The 23,758-nt window shown below is 59.8% G+C and overlaps 1 protein-coding gene across 2 annotated transcripts in view; it reads left to right on the top strand.

Annotated features, from left to right (window-relative positions):
* Window positions 1-7,306: 7,306 nt before the first annotated feature.
* BRD3 (bromodomain containing 3) overlaps window positions 7,307-23,758 on the top strand; it is a 31,948-nt gene continuing 15,496 nt past the window's right edge. Inside the window, exons 1-5 of one of the 2 annotated variants that reach the window (XM_081065864.1) lie at window positions 7,307-7,436; window positions 20,348-20,673; window positions 21,513-21,650; window positions 22,408-22,555; window positions 23,436-23,650. In XM_081065864.1, coding sequence (XP_080921990.1) covers window positions 20,461-20,673; window positions 21,513-21,650; window positions 22,408-22,555; window positions 23,436-23,650 — 714 coding nt within the window. In that variant the 5' untranslated portion in view covers window positions 7,307-7,436; window positions 20,348-20,460. Of the gene's footprint in view, window positions 7,437-18,648; window positions 18,712-20,347; window positions 20,674-21,512; window positions 21,651-22,407; window positions 22,556-23,435; window positions 23,651-23,758 lie in introns of those variants that run through there. The other variant, XM_081065865.1, reaches the window with a different exon arrangement.

The following is a 23,758-nucleotide window of genomic DNA, read 5'->3' as shown; positions in this document are numbered from 1 at the left end:
TGGTGTCCCCTTGAGCCTGTTCTTTTCAACCTGTCCCTGCTGTGGTGTCCCCTTGAGCCACGTGACCTTGTCGGTTGGCAGACACCATTTCCACGTGCAGTAATTGATCACAGCCGCCTGCCTTCCCGCTACAGCTGCTCCAGGGGTTCCCACGACCCCCATGCAGCATGTTCCACCCCTCCCACGCCTGCCTGGGGCCCTAGGCTGCACCTTTGGGTCCTTTCCAGGGTTTCACGACTCTTAATTGTTTCTATGGGATAAGATCCAGGAATTCCTTAACTAGCTGAGGAGACAGGACACAGGTGAGCATTCCAGCCTGGGGAGCTCCCCTCACCTGGCACTGGAGGGGAGCCCATAGGGCTGAGGAAGGGCGCAAGGAGGCAGGCCAGCAGACTAGCCCTTGTCTTTCTGGGTTCCCACGGCTTGCTGAGAATTCCCTAATGGAGGAGGAGCAACCGGCCTAAAATAGAAAAGCTGACACAGGGAAACTAGGGGCCAAAGTCCAAGGCCTGTGCCCAGGAGCTGTCTCCACCGCTGCTGGGGTGCTCCCTCCCTCCCTGGCTCCCCTCCACCTACCTTTACCCTCCCTCCATCTTCTGGGGTCTTTAAATCCCCCCAGCTCAGGGCCTAGCATTTGCAGAAAAAGTGGATGAAGCTTCTTGGAGACTGGCCGGCAGCCTGGGCTTGCTGGCAGCTGTCTTCCTGTGGGAGCCCGACCGTAGGGGACAGATTGGAGGCTGGGAGTGCTGGCAGGGCCACACCCAGCCCCTCTGAGGGAGCCTGGAGCCCACAGTCAGAGGGGGCAGGTGCTCCCCCACTGTAGGCCTGCTTTGGGAAGTGGGGCAGGCTGAAAAGTGGGCCTGTTTGGTTGTGTCTGGGGCAGAAGAGGTGGGATATGGATGGCTCCAGACTGTTCTAGTCCCCAGACGTTGGCTCCCCAAGAATCTGTCTTCTGTTAAAGCTCTCTCAGGGACCAAAGAGCAAGGGATTACAAGGCGAAGGTGGGGCGGTCAGGTAAATAATAGAGACAGTGGTTCCTAAAACCAAATGAAAGACGGACCTCAGGGCCCATTTAGAACACAACCCTGCAGCAGTTCCCTCCAGGAAGGAGTCTTTCCCTCAGAAACAGCTGCAGAGGGCTGGAGGGTGCCCAAGGATATTCACGGCAGTGTTATGTGTGAGGGTGAAATCACTGGAGACAGCCAGAAAAGCCCACCCTAGGGGAAGAAGAGAATCAGTCACACGGCGCATCAGACAACGTTCTGCAGCCACCCAATGAATGAGCTACCCAGGCACACGGTGCCATGGAGGGTCATTCGTGGCGTATCTAGGGAGGAAAAGCAAATGATGAAGGATGGGCACAAAACGATGCAAGTTCTGTAAAGCAAAGCTCTATGTGGGAAGAAAGGAAGTGAAACTGCAGCAGCAAAGGCTCCAGAGGGGACAGAGCTGTCACAGGGCACCCAGGGGACAGGGAAATAGCAAGGAGCAGAGGGGTGTCTATTTTGTGATCTCTTTGCCTGGCTTTGGTACGGTAATAACGGGCCTCATAACTGATAAGGAAGTGTGCCCCCTCCTCCATTTTTGGGGGAAATTGAGAAGGACTGCTGTTAATTCTCCTTTAAACATTTTTTTTTTAATTCCTAAAAAACATTTTTATTTATTTATTTATTATTATTATTTTTTAAATACACAGATTGTTTATTAAGTATCAGTTTTATATAATCTTAGCAAGCCTAGAAGGAGAATTTGGGCAGAATAAACTGGCAATAAATATGCAAATTACTAGGGAAACCCAAAAGTCATAGTTAATTGTCTTTGTAAATATGTCTTAAGGCAAACAACCTCCAGTTTCTTTTGATTTTATGAAATTCTTATTTTAAAATCTTTCCTACTTATGATTCAAAAACCAAACTATATGAAACCTTGAAAATATTAAATTAAAAGAAATAAAACCTTCACTTAAAAACTAAATTTGCGATTTAAAATATGTAATTCTTCTTTAAACATTTGATAGAATTCACCAGTGAAGTCATTTGGTATGGGGCTTTACTTTGTTGGAAGTTTTTGATTATTGATTCAATTTCTTTGTTTATTATAGGTTTATTCAGCTGTTGTGTTTCTTCCCAAGTCAAGTTTTGATAGTTTGTGTGTTCCTAGGAATTTGTCCATTTCATCTAGGCTATCTGATTTGTTGGCATACGATTGTGATTGTTCGTAGTGTTCTCTTCCAGTCCTTTTTATTTTGGTAAGGTCAATAGTAACACCCCACGTTCATTCCTGATTCTAGTAATATGAGTCTGCTTTTGTCAATCTAGCTAACAGCTTGTCAGTTTTGTTGATTTCCACCCCCCAAAACCAACTTTTACTTTAGTTGGTTCTCTCTATTGTTTTTGTATTTTTTATTTCATGTATCTCCACTCTAGTTTTTATTATTTCCCTCCTCTGGCTTGCTTTGAATTTAGTTTATTCTTTTTTTTTTAGTGACTTTAGGTGGAAGTTTATGTTATTGATTTGAGATATTTCCTCTTTTTTAGTATTCATTTACAACCATAAATTTCTCTCTGAGTGCCTTCGCGGCACCCCGTAAGTTTTGGATTTTCTTAAAATTCACCTTCTAATTTCAATAACGCTCTCGGGGAGAGCGTTAGCACGTTCAGCACTTTCTAATTTCCCTTATGATGTCTTCTTTGACCGCTTGGTTATTTAAGAGTGCGTTGCCTAATTTCCACGTTTGTTTGTGAATTTTCAAATTTTCTTTCTGTTATTGATTTCTCACTTCATTCTTTTGTGGTCAGAGGAGATACTTTGTATGATTTTAATTTTTTAAAGTTATTGAGACTTGTTTTGTGGCCTAACGTGTAGTCTGTTTTAGAGAATGTTCCATAGGCACTTGATAAAAATACAAGTTCTGCTGTTGTTGAGAAGAGTGATCCACACACGTCTGTTAGGTTTAGTTGCTTTCTCGTATCGCACATGTCATCTATTGCCTTGCTCATCTTCTATCTAGTTATTGAAAGTGAAGTGTTGAAGTCTCCAACTAGTATTGTGTTTTTGTTTTTGCTTTTTAATTTTTACTGGGGGATATTGAGGAAGAGTGTGCTTTTCCAGGACCCATCAGCTCCATGTCAAGTTACTATTTTCAATTCAGTTGTGGAGGGCGCAGCTCACTGGCCCATGTGGGAATCGAACTGGCCACCTTGGTGTTATTAGCACCACGCTCTAACCAACTGCTCTAACCATTGGCTAACCGGCCACCCGTTAGTCTCTTTTTTTTAAAAAAAAATACTTATTTTATATCTTCCATCATTGTAAATACATTTATTTTATAATCTTGGGGTTCCATTTCAGAGGCAGAGAATATGGAGAGGGGACATAGACAGGGCCATGTTCTCACAGACCGTCAAAACAGAAAGTTTTCCTGGGAATGGCAAAGCCAAGAAGGGCTGGCATCATTGTCTTTTAACCCATCAGAGCCCCAGGAATGCCAGGAGCACCAGCACTTCCCAGGCCAGCCCTCTTTCCATCACATCACAGCGATTATTCCTTCAAACAAAACCCAGTTTTCATTACCTCGTAATACCTGTTTAGCATGGAAAAAACAAATGATTAAGAAGAAAAATAAACTAAAATCACCCACAAGCCTAGTTTCTGTAGTTAGCGGCCATGACCACAAAACCCAGCTCCCTCCCTGGCTTGATTTTCCTCCACGAGCACTGTCAAGCCTGCCGCATATTTTATTTACGATAGTCTGTGTGTCCCCAGTAGCATGTCAGCCCCATGACAGCTGGCCTTTGTGCTGTTCCCCGTCGTGTCTGCTGTGCCAGGAATCGGGAGCATAGGGCACCACACCCTCCGTCAGGACCCCTGGACCAAACGAAGGAATGAATGCACGCACTGTTTTATGAATGAGAACTTGCACCTCATTTATCCTTACAACAATGCTATGAGGCAGATATTTCTTACCCTCATTCTACAGATGAGTAGACTGAGACTCTGGCAGGCCACTATCTGTCTTCTCTCTGTTCACATCCAAGACCTTTCTGCTCTGTGCTTTGAAGGACTTTTAGTCTTGTGTGAACAATCTTCTACTTTGGGGGCAGGAAAACAGGGACGTGAGAAGGCTCATCTCCAAATTCCATCCCCTCTCTGAGTCTCCCCACCTCTCTCTAAGAAAACTAGTTAATGAACTCTGACATAGGCGGCTGCTTCCTCAAATATGCCCCAATCTCCCCTAACAAAATGCAGACTCCTGGGAAGTATTTTGCAGGTGAAATGTGAACGCGCATCTGGGTCCAAACCTTAATTCTGGCTAGTAATTTAACCTTACTGTGTCTCCATTTTAATCTGTAAAGTAGGTATAATAATCCTTACCTCATAGAATTGTTTAGAGATTCAGTGAAATTACATATGTAAAGTTCTTGAAACAGTGCCTGGAACACAGTAAGTGGTCAATAAGTGATTGTATACTTAGAAACCTCTGCTCCTCACCCTCTAGACCTCTCAGTAGCCCAGTCTTTGCTTGAAGACAGAAACTTCTTTTTTCCTTTAGTTTTTCTGAGAGCTGATCAGTCTCCTGGGGGGAAGAGTCACAATAACTAAACTTTTAAGAGACTTATGTATAAACTATAATGCAATAACATAATTGCTCTGTGCCTTCAGGGGCACGGTGGATGAAGACGGCAGGATGGAGGAGGAGGCAGCTGAGTTCCCAGGCCCTGTCCTGGCCCAAGCATGGGTTTAAGGCCAAGTGCAAGCCTTGCAGAGTGTCTTGTGGGGTAAACAGCTTAGCTGCCTCAGCGGGTGGTCTGGCTGCACTGAGGTTTGCTGATGGAGGGTGGGACAGGTGTACAGAAAATTAATTAATTCAGCAAATATTTCTTGAGCACCTATAAGGTGCCAGATCCATTGTAGGCCTTAGGGGTATAGAGCCCAGCTCCAGTGGAGCTGTCACTCTGGACGGGAGAAGCCAGTAAACAAAGCCAGTAAGTAAAGGATCAGGGAGAGCAGCGTGCCATGGCCCAGGGGCCACCAGCTTGGCCTTTTGCACACGCCTCTTTGTCTCCCACAGTCTGAGGATTCGGTCCTATTTTCGTTCCCCTTGACAGATGAGGAAACTCTGGCTGGGGAGATTAAGGAGCTCCACCCCCGGGGGCCCAACCTCAGTAATGTTGAGACTCCAAGAGCCTGGAAAGGGAGAGAATGGTGGCTGGTGGTGGGGGGGGACAGTCAGGGTCACCTGAGTCCCTTTAAGGCATCTCTGCTTCCCCAGAGGTCTCAGGACAGGACCCCTGCACTGGGCCTGAGGAGATCCCCGGGGCCGAGATGCCCAAGTGCAAGTGTCTGTCCCATTGCTTGCTATAGACTCTGCTCCCCAGACTTCTCCAGCTGCAGGGAAGGTCATTCCACTGAGCCACCTGGGTTGTACATGAGTGGGCAAGCAGGACTGGTGGGCATGGGGAAGGGAGAGGCGGAACCTGGGTTCCTCCTTCAGAGCCAGGCCCCTAGGGAGGGCCCAGGTTCCTGCTGTGCTCCCAGGGGGGACTCCTCCAGTCAGTGGGAGGCCCAAGGAGAGGGTCATCAGGGTCCTGGGCATTCGTTCAGCAGCCTTGATAGCCTGGCTGGTCAGGAGTGGCCTCTGCAAGGTCAAGACCAAGTGGAGAGGCTCTTTGTCGTGGCCTTGGGGGGTGTGAGAGGGGGTCATTTTAAGTCGTGAGGTGGGCGATCCTGATGGGCAGACTACCCAGGATGTTCCAGAGGATGAGGGCCAGGGGAGATGAAGTCTTGGAGGAGAAACAGAGGTCGTAACCCAGGGTACCAACCCGGGCCTTGGAGAGGGACGCAACCAAGACCATCACTCTAAGGAATCAGCCTGTAGACTGTCACCTTCCCTGACCTTCTCCTAAAAAGACAAGGGTCTTCCCCAGCCAGAGCCCTGCTCTGCAGCCTTGCCAGGGGCTATAAGACTGTCTGGGACTCCCAGCACGGGACAGTGGGCAGCCTGGGAAAGGTTTGGGCATCTCCTGCAAACTGTCTCCCAGGACCCTGGGCTTTGGCGTCTCCTCTCCTACATATTGGTTCTGTGACCCAGAGCGAGTCACTTCATCTCCCAGAGCTGTCGTTTCCTCACCTGTAAGCCTGGGGCAGACCACCTGTCCTGGGTGGGTGTGGGGCGGGCCCAGCTGGGTGGAACCAGCGCTCACGTTTTTAGTGCCCATCATAAAGACGTGTGTATTTCTGGCAGTGGAGCTCTTGCTCAACTCAAACCCAATGACCCCAGGGGCTTGGGATGGGTCCAGGCCACACAAGGAAACTCCACCTTGTAATTGGCAGGCTCAGCATGCACAAAGAGGAAAACGTGTTTGTTTTTGTTTCTGACGTTTTTATGAGGGTCTAACATACACAACGTGCAGCCACCTTGTTACAGATGGATAAAAATGTGCTTATATACACCCAAAGAATTGCCACAAGATCCTAAATGTGCCCAAGACCTGGGCCTTTCGAATTACGGAAAAAGGGCCCAGGGTCCTGTTTTCACCTTTGTGGCCCACTACTCAGACCAGGGACCTTTGATCTCATCCCTACCCCTCACTGCGCAGATTGGGAAACTGAGTCTGGGGCGAGGTCTCCGGGCAAAGACGGGAGCAGGCCCGGCTCCGCGCCCGTCCGGGGACTGAGTGCCCCGGGCCCCGAGCGCGGTGGGTACGTCCAGGAGGGTGGGGGCGAGGGGGGCTGAAGGAGGTGGGCAGACGGGGGCGCGGCTGAGCGCGGCTCCTCCCCGGGCGGGGCGCCCCTGCGCGCGCACCTACGCCCCGCCCCTTCCTCCCGCGCGCGCCCCCGTCAGGCTAATTAAGCTCGTGGTTTGTTTACAAACACGGGCACCCGCAGGTGTGCGCCGCCCCGACAGTGCGCGACCGGGGTTCCAGGGCGGCCCCAGTCTCGGGCTCCGGGGTCTCCGGGAGCGGGCGGCGGCAGGCGGGCGGGCGCTGGCAGCCCTCTCGCCTTTTCCACGCCTCCTGGGGCAGCAGGAAACTCGCCCGAGGCGCGCAGCCCCCGCGCGGGAGGGAGGGCCGCCCAGGGTCCCCGCCTCGCCGCCGGGGTAGGGCGGCTGGGCGGGCGCTCCGCCCCCGCGCGCCCCCCGGGCCGGGCCCGCTCGCGGCCAGGTCGGCGGGGCGGGCGGCGGGCGGCGGGCGGGGGCGCGCGGGGCGGGGCGCGGCGCCGGCGAGGCCGGGACATGTAGTTCGCGCGCCGCGGTGTCCCCTGGGCGGCCCCGGCGCGGCCCCGGCCGCGGACTACGACTCCCGCCAGGCGCCGCGGCGCAGCGCATGAGCCCTGCTCGGCTCCGGCGCGTCTATTATGCTGCCGGGGCCGGCGAGCCAAAGAGGAGCCGGCCGCGCGGGCCGGGAGGGGACGGCCGCCGGAGCCGCCGAGGCCAAGTACGCCTTTCTCTTGCTTCCTTGCGCGTGCGGGGCGGCGGGCGGCGCGGGCGGCGGCTGGCCGTGCGGGCCGGGAGGCGCGGCCCCGAGCACCCCGTGCAGGCCGCCGGCGCGTCCCGGGAGCTGGGCGCCCGGGCCGCCGCCGCCTTTGTGCGCGGCCACGATGCAACAAAGCGCGGCGGCCGCCCGGGCCCCCTCCCCTCGGCCCGCTCCCTCCCGGCCGCCCGCGTCCCGGGCTCGGGGGCGTCGCCTCGGCCGGGGCGCGCAGCCCGGAGTTGGCCCGGCCCGCGCGCTCCGCGCCAACCGGCCTCCCGCGCGCACTGCCTCCCAGAAGGAATGTTTCCCCCTTCCCTCTGCCCGCCATCTTTTGGAGAGGGGATCGGGGGGACGCGGCGAGGACGCTGCGCTCCGGCGCCGCGGGGCTCGCGCCCGCCCGCCCGCCCGCCCAGCTCCCGGCCGCCGCGGGGCTCGCGCTGGGGCCGGCGCCGTCTTCCGCGGCCGGGGCGGGGGGCGAGGCCGGGCGCGGGCCCCGGGCTCGCGCGGCCGCCGTGGAGCCGCCGTGCGGCGTGGGCGCAGCTCCCGCCCGAGTTAGGCGCCCCGCGCGGACTCGGAGCCCCTCTGCAGGGTCGTTGCCGCCGGGCCGGGAGGACACGCAGTTCCCGTTTTGAAATCGGCCTGAGCAGCGCTTAGTGCGGGCGAGGCCGAGTCGGAGCGGGCGGAGCGGGGGCGCCTGCGCTCCCTCCCACGCAGGGTGGGCCCCTTGTGACAGCGTGTTCCCCGCCCGTGGGGGAAAAGTGCTCCCCCAAACCTCTATGCCCACGTGTTCCTGGTGGGCTCCCCGTGAATAAAGCTGGCGTCCCAGGGGAGGCGGGTCCCCTCTGCCGAGTGTTCATAGGGGCCGCGCTGCGTGGAGGCCTCGCGCGGCCTCCTGTCCCTCCGCGCCGGGGGTAGTTTCGCGGAGATAAAAGTGCGGGCGCGGAGAGGGGCCCCTGGGGGAGCCCCCGGCTCCGTCTCCCGGGCGCCCTCCCTCGGACCCAGCGCCGGAGCGTCTGCGACCTCCGTTTCCCCGCCGTGCGTGGCTGGCGCCCCGCTCGGCCCCGGGTTGTGGCTGGTTGGCTGACGAGCCCGGGGACGAGCGCAGCGGTGGGCAGACGCCCCGGCCGCAGGCCCCGCTCCGGCCGCCGCCCCCCGGGGACGACGAGGAGGAAAGTTCTCGTTGCCCCCGCGTTTTGTGGGCGGTCTCCCTTGCTCTTTCCTTTAAAGTGGGGCGTCCGTTCTGGGTCCATGGAGTGGCCCTGGGAGAGCCTGACACCTACGCGAAGTTCCCGCTGTGGCGTTCTTCCGGGGGACTGCTGGTGGCTCTTGGGGGGGTGTCGGGGAAAGGTCTGAACCCCTGCGAGGCCAGAGCCCCGGAGTCCCGCCTTCAGGCAGCCCTGAACGGGGGCCTCTCATTTGCAAATAAAGGTCTGTGTTTGCGCTTTTCTGTCTGGAGGCCTTGATGTGTGGCAGCGGTTACAGATGAGGAAGGACTGGGGACAGGGTGCGAGGCAGGAGGCATTTCTCTGACCTGTGTGGTAACCGGGGCGCCCAGTGCCGCAGCCCGGTGACTGGACACCCCCTCTGTGCAGCCCTCGGGCGCACGTCCAGTCCCAGCCCCGCCACAGGGTGTCCAGGGAGCCACAGGGTGTCCAGGGACGAGGGCCTGAAACACTTTCTGGGGGTGGACAGCACTCCCCCTGACGTTTGTTTTCTTTTTAGAAAGTGGAGTAATTGCCTTTTTTCCACAAGAGCTCACGAAGTGAGCTGTGGGGTTTGTAAACACTCTGCTCCCGCCATTGACTCATGGACAGGCCCTGGGCAGAAAGTGAAAGTGGGGGTGTGTGAACATGAACTGCCCAGCTTGCCTCCTTCCTGCGCCCTCTTCCTCCAGGATGGCCGGCCGCCAGGTGCCGGAGCCCTGTGGCGGGCAGCGGGGCCGCGCAGGCCGCTTCCTGCTTCACAGTGGCACAGCGTTCCGGGGAGTACTGGCCCGCAGCCCCCACGGTGCAGTGGCCGGCAGGACACTAACCGGACATCGCCTCGGTGCCCAGCCCCCGTGTCTGTCTGGCTCTCTGTCCACCGCTGGTGGGCCTTGTTCTCGGGAGACCAGCATTCCTGTGTGGGTCCATGGGGGATCTGGGTTCAGGTGAGGACTGGGGGCCGCCCCCAGACTCAAAGCCCACCCCCCTTAAGCGCCACTGCAGCTGGGAACTTGCCTAAGGTCACTGGCTCAGGAGGCTTGGTTTTCGGGGGGCAGTTGAAGCTGTCAGCTCAGTAGTATGGGTTGGTGAGTGGCCTGGTGCCCTTGTCTCCCCCACTGATGGTGGAGCTGAGCCTGACAGGACTGTACACTCCACCTGGCGGTGTAGCGTGTGTCAGGAGGGAGGTGAGTAGCTGACGCGTTCTCGCTTTGAAAGGAAACGTTGGTGAGTGGAGGCAGAAAGCAGTGCCCTGCTTGCTGTGTACTTGCCGTCTGGGAACTTGGGGTGGGGGTGGGGCGACTCCCGTGACTCAGGTCTGTTGGAGCCCTCCGTCCCCCACCCGAGGCTCTGCCCCCTTATTTCCACAGAAGAGATCCACAGGTGTTTGGGTCAGTGTATGGTCACGGCCCAAGGTGCCCAGGTGGGGACTGGCGCCTCGAACCTTCTCAGCACCCCCCTGGTCACAAAGCCCTTGGGCGCCTGCTCCCCTGCTCCAGGTACCTGTACTCCTGCCATCAGAGAAGCTGGAGGCTCTGAAAGGCAGAGAGTCAGGTTTCAGGATCATTCACAAGTTGCTGGTTTGCATTTGAAGTCTGGCTCCTCTCCACGCGTGTTTAGAGCGGAGATAACCGGAGCTTGTGCAGCCAGAGGCTTTTGGCTCTGCTGTTGCAGTGCCGTGGGCTGTTTATTTCTTTTGCCAGCTTTTAGCTGTTCTGTCAGAGAATCAGCTCCCCACCTCCCTCCTTCTCAGGGCCTTCCTGACTGAGCTAGAGCTAGCCCAGAGATGCGTTTTGGAGGAAGCCTCTTTTCCTCCTTGCTGCAGGTCCCGCAAGTATTGGGAGAGTCAAGTATTGGGAGCGTCGTCAGGAGTCAGCGCGGAGTTTGGCAAAGTACTTCCTCCAGCTCCTTGGGAAATGACACTTGGGTGCAGATTGTTCGCATGTGATGGGAAGCGGGGCTTGGTAACTGGTGTGGCAGCATTTCCAGAGGTGATGGTCAGGAAGATGCTGGCAGGACAGCAGTGGGGGCCCTGGTGTCACAGGTACTAAACTGTCATGAGGAGCCAGGGCTTGGGAATGCCAGTCCTGAGAGCGCTGACTGGGCGGCACTCATGGTGCCAGCCCAGTGCCAGGAGCCAGGTGTCGAGAGCTGGGGCTGTGCTGGCTGTGGACTCAAGATAAGGCACGCACCCCTCTGGGTGGCCAGGCCCGGGGTGGGTCTGGGGTGGGGAGACACAGATGACTGTGTGACTGCCATCCGGGCTGACGGAAGCCCCCACGCAGGCTGGCCGAGGGGCAAGAAGGGTGACAGGGAGTGCAGCCTGCAGGAATTGCTTGGTAAACACACCAGCACTGTGGGCTATGGGAACATCCCAGCACTGGTGGGTAGGCAGGCGCGTGCCAGTCTCCAGGAGCCTGTGCGTGGGCCTCGTCGGGGGTGGGCAGCCGGGTGGGGCTGCCTGTTGCTTCTTCCTGTGCTGGGGCTTGTGCCCTTCCCTCTCCAGGCTCCTGGCAGCCTTCTCTATGGGCAGAAGAGAATGTGCACCTGTTCTGGAAAGGTGTGGACACCTGGGGAGCGTGTGTGTGGGGAGGGGCAGGGGGGGCATGAGAGCTAACAAAGACCGTGATTTACCCAGGGCTGGGCCATCCTAGGTCCTGTACTGGTGGCTGCCCATTGTGCTGTTGATCCCAAGAGGCCCCTGGATGAGGGGTGGGGGCGGGGCAGTGGCCCTGGGCTCCTGGCCCTCGGACCCGCTACCCTGCGTCCTCGGCTCAGAGGCCTCCCAGCCCCGGGAAGAGCCAGTTCTCTGGGCCTCAGGTCCCATCTCTTAAGTGGGGTGACAGGGTAAGAAGCTTCCTTCTGAGGGCCGCTGCCCTCAGCTTCCTTCTGAGGGTCCCAGGATGACGCCTGGCGGGAGGCCAGAGACCTGGAGACAGCCATTGCCTCGGGCAGGGGTGGAGCATGTGGTTTTGTCCTGCTCGGGGTTGCTCACACACACCTGCGTCAGGCTGTGAGTGGGAAAGTGTTCCGGTTGGACGGGCAGTTACAGGGGTGAGGGCTGGGCCTGGGTGCGAGCCTGCACCCACCCCTGAGCACGGGGAGGGTGGGCAGATGCCTTGGGTCCCTGGTCTGTACGATGAGGGGTGGCCAGACACCCAGGAGGTCCCCAGCCCTGCCCTCCTGGGGGGTTGGGTTTAGAGCGGAGAGGCAGGCTGTGCTGGGGGACAGCTAGGTGTGGCATGCGGCAGTGGCCTTTCTGGGCTCCCATTTGTGGCCCCTGACAGCCCAGGGTGCTGGTGTTTGTAAAGTGGCACACATTGAAGACGTGGGTTTGCGTCTTGTCAGGTTGTGCAAGAGGAGGGGCTGTGGTGCCCGTAGCATCCAGCTCGATGCCTGCGATTGCACAGGTCCGTGCCTGTGGCAGCACCCAGCACTAGGCGGCCCGCCGCAGCTTTGTTCTGGAAAGTGCCAGGGTCGCTGGAGCCTCACGCATGCTGGGGCCCCCGTTAGCAGGACCACCTGACCCGGAGAGAACGGTCCTCTTCCCTTTCCAGGACCAAGGTTGGGCGCTGGTCAGCCCATCCTCCTCGCTCACCTGAGGACATTCCCCTCTCAGCTGTGGGTCTCTTGCCCCTTCCCAGCCCCATGGAGGGGGTCATTCAATGCCCTTGCCTCAGGGAGGTGCCTTGCGGGGGTGCGTGTGGGGTGCTGGGACTCCCCAGAGGAATGACACCAGGTTCTGGCCTGCCAGGTGTCGGGGCCAGAGCTCAGCTTTCCCAAGAAATGGGGCTGGTGGAGGCGCTTCCCAAAGCTCCCTGGGGCCTTTATACCCCACAACGGGCAGCGGCCAGTATACTGTTTCTGTGTTTCGTTTTTCCTGGGGCGGGAGGGGCGTAAAGCAGGTGGGGGCAGATCCTCGCAGAGGTGAGGGCTACAGCTGGTTTGGTCCCCCCATGGGTGAGCAGTGAGCCCTGCTGAGCAGGGCTGGAGGTGCCCCTGTGGCTGGTGCCTTGGGTCCTTGTGAGGCTGACACTCTGGCAGGACCGGAACGCTTCCGAGGCGGGAGTGCTAGGTGCCCACGTCCTGTGGGTACAGAGCCAAGGGGACTCAGGGCGGCAGGAAGGGCACCACGGCTGCAGGTCACCCATGGCCTGGCCTGCTGCCTTAGGACAGAGCAGCAGACCTGTGGGCACCCGCACATTTGATTGGACTGAGCTTGCTGGGGCCAGTGCCTTGGTTTTGGAGAGCAGGTGCTATCCAGACCCCAGGCGAGCTCCAGGGCCCTCTGCCGTGCTGTGGGCAGAGGCCCCTTGGACGGCAGCCGCGGTGGCACAGCTTCCTGCCCCGGGGGCGTGCTCCATGGGCGGGCGGTGTGCCTGTCTGCCCTCCCCGGGGGCCTCTTGCAGGGCCATCCTGGGGCCCCCTCTCCTGGCCCCACAGAACGAGGCAGTTGGCTCCGTCTGTCATCGAAGCTGCTGGCCCTCAGGGATCCTATTTCCCAAGGCCCCGGGCGGCTGCTGGTCCTGCCTGTGGAGGCTGGCCTGGCCGCCTGGGGTAGGAGCTGGGCAGCCCCCTCAGACTTCCTGCCGCCCTCAGGAGTGTGGTGGGGGGTAGGTGGCCTCGTTCAGGGCCTGGCTCTGCCTCTTCACCTCTGAGCCTCCGTCTGGAAAATGGAGCTCACGTGACCCCACCGTACCTTGCCCGGCTGGGGCTGCAGTGAAGCAGTGGGCAGCCCCTAGGGGCTGGGAGCCCCCTCCGTTTTTGAAGGCCACTCTTGCAGGCACCATGCATCTGAGCAGGGCAAGAGGGGAGGCCAAGGCAGCTGCAGGCCAGCCTCGCCCTTTCCCCGTGGGGGCCCCTTTCCCTGCCTTTCTTCCTGCCGGTGCCCAGCCCCCCTCACGGGCACTGCCCGCGTGTACCTCCTCTCTGCCCTGGACATGCCACAGGATTCCCTCCCCTCAGAGCGAGGTCCCCAACTAGGAGCCCACTGAGGACCCCCCCCCCATCTGCATGCCCCTCCCACCCTTCCCTTTCAGTGGTCGAGACCCCTGCAGAGTGTGACAGCCTTGTCCCTGCCCAGTCTGGCTGGGCTGGCCTGGAAACACCCCCTTCGCGCACCCCCTGCCCACCTTCCGGGCTTCATCGTCGCCCTGTGTGTGGGAACGCCGGTGACCGTGCGTCTGTCTGTCTCTGCAGCTGACCCCTGAAGGCCAGCATCCGATCCTGCTCCCCTCGGGGTCCGGCTGTCCGGGAAACACCCAGCTCTTGCAGTCGTCTTGATGTTACAGCAGGAGGGCTGGTGTGGCTGCTGCCAAGTTCCCTGTGTGTTTTTATGCTGGTGACTGGACAGAGGTCCCTCCTCCCCCAAATTTGTCCAGGATCCCAACGGCTGGCAGCTCTTTTGAGGCCAATGCATCCCTCTGGGCTGAGGGAGCCTCCAGGGGACAGCATTTCTGTGTTGTCATCAGGATTCCAGTTCCCCTGGAGTAGGAGGTGCGGAGGGGCGCGGGGAGGGGGCTCTGGGCCAGCCCCACGTCCCCACTTCACCTGCCCGTTTGCCTGTGGGGGCCGTGCCAGCCGCTCTGGGGCGCCTCCCTACAGGCTGGCTGCTCCCGCGCTCGCGTCGTGCAGTGTGTGATCCGGAGCGTGGGGTGGCCGTCCCCACCCTGCCCGCTCGGGGGCTGCCCGCTTCGTCCTCAGGATCTGAGCAGAACCCCAGATCTGGGGTTTTGCTTGACGCTCGAGGGCTTTGTGGTTTGTCTGAGTTTCCGCCCTGGATGGTTTCAGATCCTCTCGTGTCAAAGGCAGATCGGCTTTGACTTTCACCCGGATTTGCATGTGCTGCCTCCCTGTCCTTCGCGGGGCCCCGGGAAGCAGGGGAGGTTCTCTGGCCTCAGTTTACTCCTCTGACACCCCGGCCCCCATCCCTGCCCTGCTGTGTCCAGCGCTGAGTGGGCACGTGGCTGTCCCCCAGGGAGGGCCGCGTCCCCCCCAGGCGGCAGGGCTGCACCCCGGCGGGAGTCCGCCGGCCGTGACCAGGAGGGTTGGCCACACAAGGGGCGTGTTGTCTGTGCAGTAAATAGCCTTCTGGAGTGAAGTGGCTGCTGGGGGGGGGGTGAGCGCCCGACGGGACAGCGGGGTGCAGATTCTGAAGCTGCTGTGCCACAGGGCGGCTCCAGCCCTGACGTGAATTGTGAATTGTTCCTGAGCTACGTGCACTTCAAACGTCCAGGCCCACGTCCTAGAAGAAGGGCTCTCAGCCTGCCCGGCGGTAGGTGGGCGGGGGGCTCTGATGCCAGGGTGTTCAAGCTGCACGTTTTGCTCCTACGTGTCCCCCCCGGGGACCCCCGCCGTCCCCTGGGGCCAGGTGTGGGTGAAGGGCTGCCTTGCAGCATTCAGACCTTCTTTTGTATCGTCCGAAGGTGCTGGGGTCTCTGGACCCACACTTCCCCACCAGGCCGGCGTTATTCCTCTTGAGTCCTCTGCACACACTGGGGTCCTCTTCCCTGCTGGTGAGGGGGGCGTGGGGAGCAAGGCGTGGGGGTGGGGATGCACCTTCCCCCTGGGGATAGGGGGTCCCTGAGCCTCCGTGGGGGTTCCTGAGCCCCTGAGGAAAGGGGGTTCACCCTGTTCCTTTTGGTGGGGTAGGAGCTTTCAAATGAAAATGTAGACGTAGGTAGAGGGGTGGTAAGGAGCCCCCAGGGGCTCAGCAGCCCTGACCCCCACGCAGTTTCAACCCTCACCCCCATTATTGAGAAGCAAACTCCAGTTACGTCTCATTCATGACTTTCAGTATCTGGAACAGGCCCGGGGTTTTCAGAACCAGAACGAGCACCCACACTCAGTTCAGAGGTTGTCAGTCGGTGCTGAAGGACATGCCCCTTGATTCACGTTCCGCAGGCGGCAGCCCAGGGCACAGGCGCTGCCACTGGTGCCAGGCCCCGAACCTGTGGGTGGGAAGCTACAGCACCGTGTCTTCGTGTCTCCGGGGCGTGTGGGAGCCCCTGATGGGTGACGGCTGAGCTGGGCGCTCTCAACTTGACAGCTGAGACCCGGGCTCCAGGCCGTCAGCAGTGAGGGGGCCGGGTCTAAGCCCCTGCGAGGCAGACCCGAGGGCGCTCCTTGCTGTCCTGTGTGGCCCTCTAGCCAGGGTCATACTCAGACCTGGGGCTCTGGGAGGGGCGCTGCCTGGTATCCTGGCCTGTGGCAGCACACGGGCCATCTTGTTCGAACGTAGCTGCCTGTGTGTTCTTTGCCCTGTGTCGCCTGTAGTGCTAGGTGCCAGGTTGGGGACACACAGTGTCCTGGGCCTCAGTGCCTGAATCCCCACGTGAGGAGACCCAGAAAGCCCCCCCAGAATGGAGGAGCCTCAGCTCTGCAGTCTGTGCAGTGGGCACGGTCACTGAGCTCATGGGACCGCATGGGTGGCACCCTCAGCAGAGGTGAAGTGCTCGTGGCTGACCCCTCACGTGTTCCTTGGTGTTTCTTCCACTGTCTGCTCCTGCCCGGCCTCACCCAGCAGGGCAGCCACTGAGGTCTGGGCTGGATGGTGGGGGGCAGGCCAGGGTGTGAGTGTCACACAGGGCAAGGCGTGCAGCTGGGGCCTGGCCGGTGGTGTCAGACCTGTCCCCGGCCACGTCACAGAGAGAAACTGCCCCTGGGAAGCCTGGGGCGCGGGAGGGCACTCGGCCATGTGGGAGCCAGTGAGGGGAGTTCCATGCTGGTCTTACCTTCGTGGTGTTTGAAATCCCTTAGCACGGTGGCCATTACTGATTTTCAGTTCAGGGCCGAACCCCGTCGGAGATCAGTGGCCTAAGTTTTGGTTTCCTTCTGGAAGCAGCACTTGCTTCCTGGTCTGGGAATGTGGCCGTGACCCCCGCCCAGACTAGGGGGCAGGACAGCTGCTCTGGGTGTTGCCAGCCTGACCGTAGGGGCCTGGGCCGTGCACCTTGGCTTTCCGTCACTCGTCTGTGTGCTTTGCCCTGACAAGCGGCTCTGCTGGGATTTCTCAGGCAGTCTGGGTGGTGTGCGTGTGGCCGCTGGACCCCAGGGGCTGGCAGCTCTGTTGAGGCCGAGCCCAGACTTGGGGGCGTTGTGGCCCGGAGAGTCCTCCCTTAGAGAACATGCTGGGCTGCGGGGCCTGTCCCCAGACCTTGGAGGACACACAAAAGCTTAACTGTTGACTGAGTGCAGCCATGGGAGCCCCTGACTGCCCGACTGTGGTTGCTTGGTTGGTTGGTGTTTGAGCATTGTTTTCAAAATAGAAATTCCTTTACACTTTTTTCTTTTTACAAAAGTAACGTGTTCTAAAAGAAAAAAAAAATGTACCCGTTCAGAAATGAAGCAGAAAGAGAGATGGCAGCCCCTTGGGGACTGGTGTGCACTGAGGCCGGGACTCGGGTGTGGGGTCTGCAGGCCTGTCTGCCCCTGCCTCCCGGGAACTTCCTGTCGGCGTGTGGCTCCCCTTGTCCTGTCCGCTGCGACGACGTTGCTGTCTGGCCTGGAGAAGAAGCGTGTGGGGGAAGGCAGGGCCTGGCTGTCATCGAGGGTCTGCTGCTCGCTGGACTTGCATCGGCCGTGGCTTTGGGGAGAGATGCCTGGAGGTGGCCGGCCGTCGGGTCTGGGCCCCTGCGTGTGCACCTCAGCGGGGAACGATGGGTGTCTTGGCTCTGTCCGCTGCCCCGGAGGGTGCAGTTTTCTGGCTAGGCAGCCCCCTCTGTCCTCCCTCCCTGGGGCGTTTACTGGGGACATTTCCCGTGGGGTGTCCTGCCCAACGACCCCTCGCTTGTCTCCTCAGCCAGCATGGCCGTTCCAGGGAGGTAGGTCCTGGTACTCAGGATGGACGGGCCGGCTCTGGCTGTGCTTCCTCCCCATCCAGCTGGTGCTGGGGACAAAGGAGAAGGCGGGAGGGAAGGATGAGAGGCGAGAGCAGCCCTGCCTGCTTCTGCTGTGGCGGAGGGCAATGTCCCCGCCTGATGGGGGACCGCGTTTGCAAGGGTCTGAGTGTATGGGTTGCCCCCGCCCGTTTCAGGAGAGCTGCTGTTGCCATGTGCCGTTCCCATGCGTGGTGTGGTACGGGGCACTTTTTGCACACGTCCCCTGTAAGCCTCAGACCCTGCTGGGGTCGCTGGTGTTTCCACCCCTGGAAGTAGGGCTGGAGGCAGGTGTCACCTCTGGCCGCGGTGCAAGGACTCCCTGTGGCCTGTAGTGACCGCCGCATTCAGTGAGCATATGCCAGGGCCACGCACCGTGCTGAGTTCTCAGTGTCTGTGGGCCCCTGGCAGTGCCGAGCCGGCTCCCAGACTGGTGTGTGGCCAAACCCAGGGGGCCCAGCGTTCAGCCTGACGCAGGCTCGTGGCTCCTGCTGGGCCTGGGGGTGCGTGGGCGCTTACCCCACAGTGGGACACTCTGTTTGTGGCTGGAGTGGCTTCCCTGCTCAGCGCAGGTGTGAAGCGGTGATTGGAAGAGGGCGGGAGGCCGAGGCCTGAGCCAAGCTTGTCACTGCAGTGAGCTGTGCCTGTCAGACCTCGTGCCTGCAGGAGCCTTGGGCCCTCCTGTGGGCCTCATGTCCCCTGGGTCAGCCCCTGGCTCCCTGGATCACCCAGCAGCAGCCCACGTGACACCTGGGGGCTGACAGTGCCCTGGGAGGTGGCAGGAACACGTACCTCCATCTGTGGCGCTTCCAGGGCTGCCTGGCGCTCAGTGCTTGTTCTGCACCCGCCCGAGTGCTCCCCCATGGGGACACGGGGGACGGGGACTAGAGGCTGGCCCCAGCGTCTGCTCTGTAGCCCTGAGTTACCTGGGGTCCCGGGGAGGGTTCCAGGACATTCCGGAGGCCCTGGAGGCGTTGGAGTAGAAACGCCTGGAGGAGACGAAGGTACGAGAACCTGTTCCTCCGGTGAGGGAGGCCGTGGGCCAGTACGGCTGCAGCAGCAGGACAGGGAGACAGCTCAGCGGTCGTATCGGGCCCTGCAGGCCAGAGTGGGGGCCGTGCTTTTATGCTGAAAAATGGAGCTCTGGAGGGTCTTGAGTGGGTGAGTGACTTGCTTCAACCTGCATTGGTTTGAACAGGAGCACACTGCTGTGGAGGGAGGGCAGACCCCCAGAAGGTTTCGCGGAGCTCCAGCAGGTCGTGGTGGCGCTCGGCTGGAAGCCGTCAGCCTCTGGCCCAGTTTGCATTTGCTGACCTGCTGGTGGGGGGGGTGGGCTGGGGCTGTGAGGCGTTGAGGATGGTTTGTGCCGGGCTCCGTGGCTTTGTCTGGTGGTGAAGACGCAGCCTCTCCTGCATTACAGTAGCTGAGCTACCCCCCCGCCCCCATGGCCACCGAGCCCCCGGCCTGGGGCCAGGCCATGGTGCTGACCGGGGCACTGCACCAGGTTGGCACGATTGAGGAGCGTAAGAGGCACCAGCTCACCCTAGGAGGAGCTGGGCTCCCCAGATGACAGGCGGGTGCCCAGGAAATGCTCAAGAGTTCCTCCTCCAGCCAGCGGGCAGTACGGCAGCTTTGCTTGGTGGGTGACATGGGCCTGGCGGCTGTTTTCTCAGGCCTTTTCACTCTGGGTTGCAGGGCGGAGAGATTAGGGAGTCAAAGCCCTGCTCATAGCGCGTGCCAGTGACCATGGCATAGATGTGTCACCCTGGCAGGTTGCAGGCCACCATCAGGAGGCTAACCAGCTCGGGAAAGTCTCCAAGTTTTACGGTAGGCGCACTGCTCTGCCTCCGAAGGCCATCTGGCCCCTCCCGTGGTGGGTGGTGCCACCAGCCCCGTCTGAATATTGTGACAAGTACAAACAAAAAGCTAAAGCATCGGGGAGGGGGCGCACAGGTGCCGCTGGAGTTCAGGCTCTGTGAGCAGCCGCCAGTCTGTCTGTGTCCTGCAGGTGAAAGTGGGGCGCCTGGCTTGCTCCTAAGCTGTTGGGGTGGCCTCTGCGTTCTTTCACAGTGCAGTGTCCCTCGGAGAGCATTCCTGAGGGCCCAGGAGCTGGCGGGGACCGAGCTGAGGTCTGCAGGAGCCCCCCACCCATTTACCGAGTGTGCAGGGTCAGGTCCGCCCCGGCCCACCCTCCTGATTGGCCGAGGAGCGGCCGTGTCACAGCCTGGCCGCCATCACAAACCCAGAGCGTGTTCTCGTGGCTACGGTGGAACTGTCGCTTGCTCGCTAGCTCGCTGTCTGGGCCAGCGGCCCCACTCCTGAGGGGCTCTGCTCCGTGTGCCTCTGTGGTTCCGCGAATGTTCTGCCTGCCCGGCTGGGCCCTGTGGGGTTGATGTTGTAACTCTCAACATATGACTTTATTCTCTAAAAAGTCGCCACAGCCGAGAACAGTGTGGATTTAGCCCCAGCAGGCCGGCAGTTGTCAGGCAGTGAGCAGAGGCGGGTTCCTTGTCCCACCCCCTGCCCTCTCCCCAGACCGCAGACACCTTCCTATTTTTGTGTTTCCTCACCTGCCCAGGTGGCACGTGCTCTTGTGATCTCCTGTCACCCGTGTCTCTTTGTCCCCCAGCTTGAGAGCAGAGGTTAGAAGGGGTTCTGTGGCAGGTAGAGGGGTGACTTGACCAAGGCGAGTGGCTTTGCCGTGACAGCACGGGTGTGCCAGGGCAGCCTGCCCAGGCTGGGCGCGGTGTCTGGCCCGGGTGACCGGCCTTTCTCTGCTGTCCCTCCTTCCCTGTAGGTGCTGCCTGGTCGGACCTGGCAATGGGATGTCGCGCCTCCGTGGGGAGCACAGAGGAAGCAAGGGCCTCCCCGAGCCGCTGCTGTGACGGCCAGTGAGCGAGCCCCCGGAGGATGTCCGCCACTACGACAGTCGCCCCCACGGGGATCGCCGTGGCCCCGGGCCCTGTGAACCCGCCCCCGCCGGAGGTCTCGAACCCCTCCAAGCCCGGCCGCAAGACCAACCAGCTGCAGTACATGCAGAATGTGGTGGTGAAGACGCTCTGGAAACACCAGTTCGCCTGGCCCTTCTACCAGCCCGTGGACGCCATCAAGCTGAACCTGCCCGTGAGTCCCCGTACCCCACCCCGCTGTTGCTCAGACTCGTGGAAGGGCTGCCCCTGGGGCTTTGGCAGAGGTGCTGCCTTAGATACGGCTGGTGCTGGCAGGCCAGGCACAGCCCAGGACTCTGGCAGGCGGTGGGGAGGACAGCCCAGGGCCCGCAGTGACCAGGGAGCATGAGGGGCTACTTAGGGATGTTGGAGAATGGAGGGCGACTGTCTCCAGGTACCTGGGGTGGGGAGCCCCCGGGCCTCATGATGGAGGAAGAGGGGGAATGGGCTGGTGTGATGGAGCCCAGGAGCAAAGGCTCACGCGTGTCTGCATCCTGTCCCCTGCCACCCTCCACTCGAGGTCAGATGCTCAGAGTGGTCAGGGCCCCACCGGCTCTCAGTGCTGACCTGCCGTCCGATGGCTTTCTTCTTTGGACTCAGAGAACCCTGAGTGTAACCAGGCGATGCCCTGGGCTGGCGCTTGGTAGCCTGGGCTCAGGGCCCAGCTCAGCCTTGATCACCTGAGGGGCCCTGAGCGCGGCTGGGAGTCTGGGAGGGAGCTGGGCCCCACCCATCTCCCGAGTGTAGACCAGCCCCAGTGCCACAGCTGTGTGTCTGTAAGAACCTCTCCTAGACGCAGAGTCCTTGCCCCGCGAGAGGTTTGGAGGGCCTCGGAGCTGGCCGAGTGCTTGCCCCAGACCGCTCGCCCACCTGCCCTCAGCTGACCAGAAACTGCTGTGTACCCAGCTCAGCTGAGAAGACCACTCACTCTGTGTGCAGGTGCTACACTTGGGAATTATATGCAAAATAATTTCATTGAATTGTCAATAATGCCTGTGAAAATCTCTTTCCTAGGATTATCATAAAATTATAAAAAACCCAATGGATATGGGGACAATTAAGAAGAGACTAGAAAATAATTATTATTGGAGTGCAAGTGAATGTATGCAGGACTTCAACACCATGTTTACAAATTGTTATATTTATAACAAGGTAAGAGGACGCATGTGGCGTGGGCCCAAAATGCCCCTGTGAGCTGCCCAGTGGCCCAGGGGAGACCCTGGGGTGACATGGTGCCCTGGGGTTGGCCGGGGCAGCAGCTCTCGGGAGGACTCAGCGTGTCGTGCTGTCACGCGTGTGCCCCTCTGGCCGTGATCACGCGTGCAGTCTCTGTGCACTGGCCGTCTTAGAGCCATCGGCTCTAAGAGCTGGGAGGTGACACGTACCAAACGCTTTACAATGTCCGTACCCTTGGACCTAGAAGTTCTCCCTCTAGAAATACTGAAGGAGTCAGTGCAGGCTCGTGTATGTGGGAAATTACGGCCCCTGCAGCATGGCTGTCGGAGATTGGCCCAACTCACTGTGGCCTCCACACCCAGCGTCCCCAATGAGGCAGAACGTGTCACGGCAAGGGGAAATGTCTGCAGGAGAGGAGCAGGTTAGGGGAGCTCCCTGTCGTCCCAGCTGTGGGGTTCCCGTGCTGGCGTAAAGGTGACCAGGCTGTTGAGATGAAGGCTCTTTTTCTCCATGTGACAGTGGGTGAAGGGTGGTTTTGAGTCTTTGTGATTTTTTGAATTTTTCCAAGAGTTTCTGTGTTCAAATGTATTCCTTTTGCCGCCCTCCTGCCCCATTCAATCTCTTAACACATTTTTAAATAGTTGTTTTCTTGAGCGACGTGTGGCCAGCGATGTCTTTTGCCAGCGCATGGCTCCTTCCCCAGCACGTAACCTCGGCTCTCCCGTGTCTTCAGCCCACAGATGACATCGTGCTAATGGCCCAAGCCTTAGAGAAAATTTTTCTGCAGAAAGTGGCCCAGATGCCCCAGGAGGAAGTAGAATTATTACCCCCTGCTCCGAAGGGCAAAGGCCGGAAACCGGCTGCCGGGACCCAGAGTGCAGGTAAGGGGTGGACGGGCGGACGGGCGTGGTCCCTGTCCCGAGGCCCCGGCAGAGGTCTCTTCTGTGGGTCCCGCGACCCCTCTGAGCTCAGGCCCTGTCTCTGAAGTCGGGGCAGTGATGACAGGCACCCCAGGAACCACATGCCTTCTGAGACATGGCGGCCCTCGGTGGGGACGTTACAGGCTGCCTTCCCGCTGCTCTGGGAGGGGACTGCTATTGCGGTGTCCTGGCCCTGGCTCCGCGGCCACCTCTTCTGGAAGCTGGGGCAGAAGTCACAGCTCTCCCTGTGTTGCCTCCTAGGACTTTGCTTCTTTAGCATGTGTTGTCCTCTGTGACAGGAGAGGAGCTGTGTCACCTGTCGGGGAATGTGGTGGGGCTTAGGTACTGGGACCCCTGGTGCCTTACCTGGTCTGGGAACCTGGAAGAGAGGTGCATCGTGATGGAGAGGCTGACTGGGTGGCCTAGGCCTTGAGAGGGTCGCCAGTGCTGCTGGCCTTCCAAGTTGTAGCTGGGGACCGGGGTGGTTAAGTAGGGTCACTCAGATGGTTACTGATGGAGTCTGAGTTAACCCCCGGTTTCTTGGGCGCAGGCCTGCCTCTTACCTACCGGGCTGTGTGGCTTGTCCTGGCTCCCTCCCTCCTTCAGACTTGGGTCCTGGCCAGAGGGGAGAGGCTGTTCGTCTGTTCGGTGAGCGCCCTTGGAGGCAGGCTCTGTGGAGGCAGCCAAGATGCAGGGCCAGGGGTCTCAGGAGGAAGGGCTCCGCTGGCATCTGGCGTGCGTTGGCTAGAGGGGATGGTCCAGGAAGCTTCCGGAAGTACTGCCTTGGTCCTGCCTGGCTGATAGAACCTGGTTTGCTCAGCCTCCTCTCCTTGTTTTCAAGGTACGCAGCAAGTGGCGGCCGTGTCCTCTGTCTCCCCGGCGACCCCCTTTCACAACGTCCCCCCCACTGTCTCCCAGACACCCGTCATTGCTGCCACCCCTGTGCCAACCATCACTGCAAACGTCACCTCAGTCCCTGTGCCCCCGGCTGCTGCCCCACCTCCTCCCGCGACACCCATCATCCCGGTGGTCCCTCCCACGCCGCCCGTTGTCAAGGTGAGCGTCCCTGGGGCTGAGCACCAGTCAGGGGTCCCAGATTCAGGCCGCTGTGGGGCGGGGCCAGAGGGAGCGCTGCTGCCTTTCCCTGGGCACGGCCCGTGGGCG

This window comes from Rhinolophus hipposideros (genome assembly GCF_964194185.1).
Source record: "Rhinolophus hipposideros genome assembly, chromosome: 11".
In the NCBI taxonomy this organism is placed as follows: Eukaryota; Metazoa; Chordata; class Mammalia; order Chiroptera; family Rhinolophidae; genus Rhinolophus; species Rhinolophus hipposideros.
This window is presented reverse-complemented; position numbering and strand designations above follow the sequence as displayed.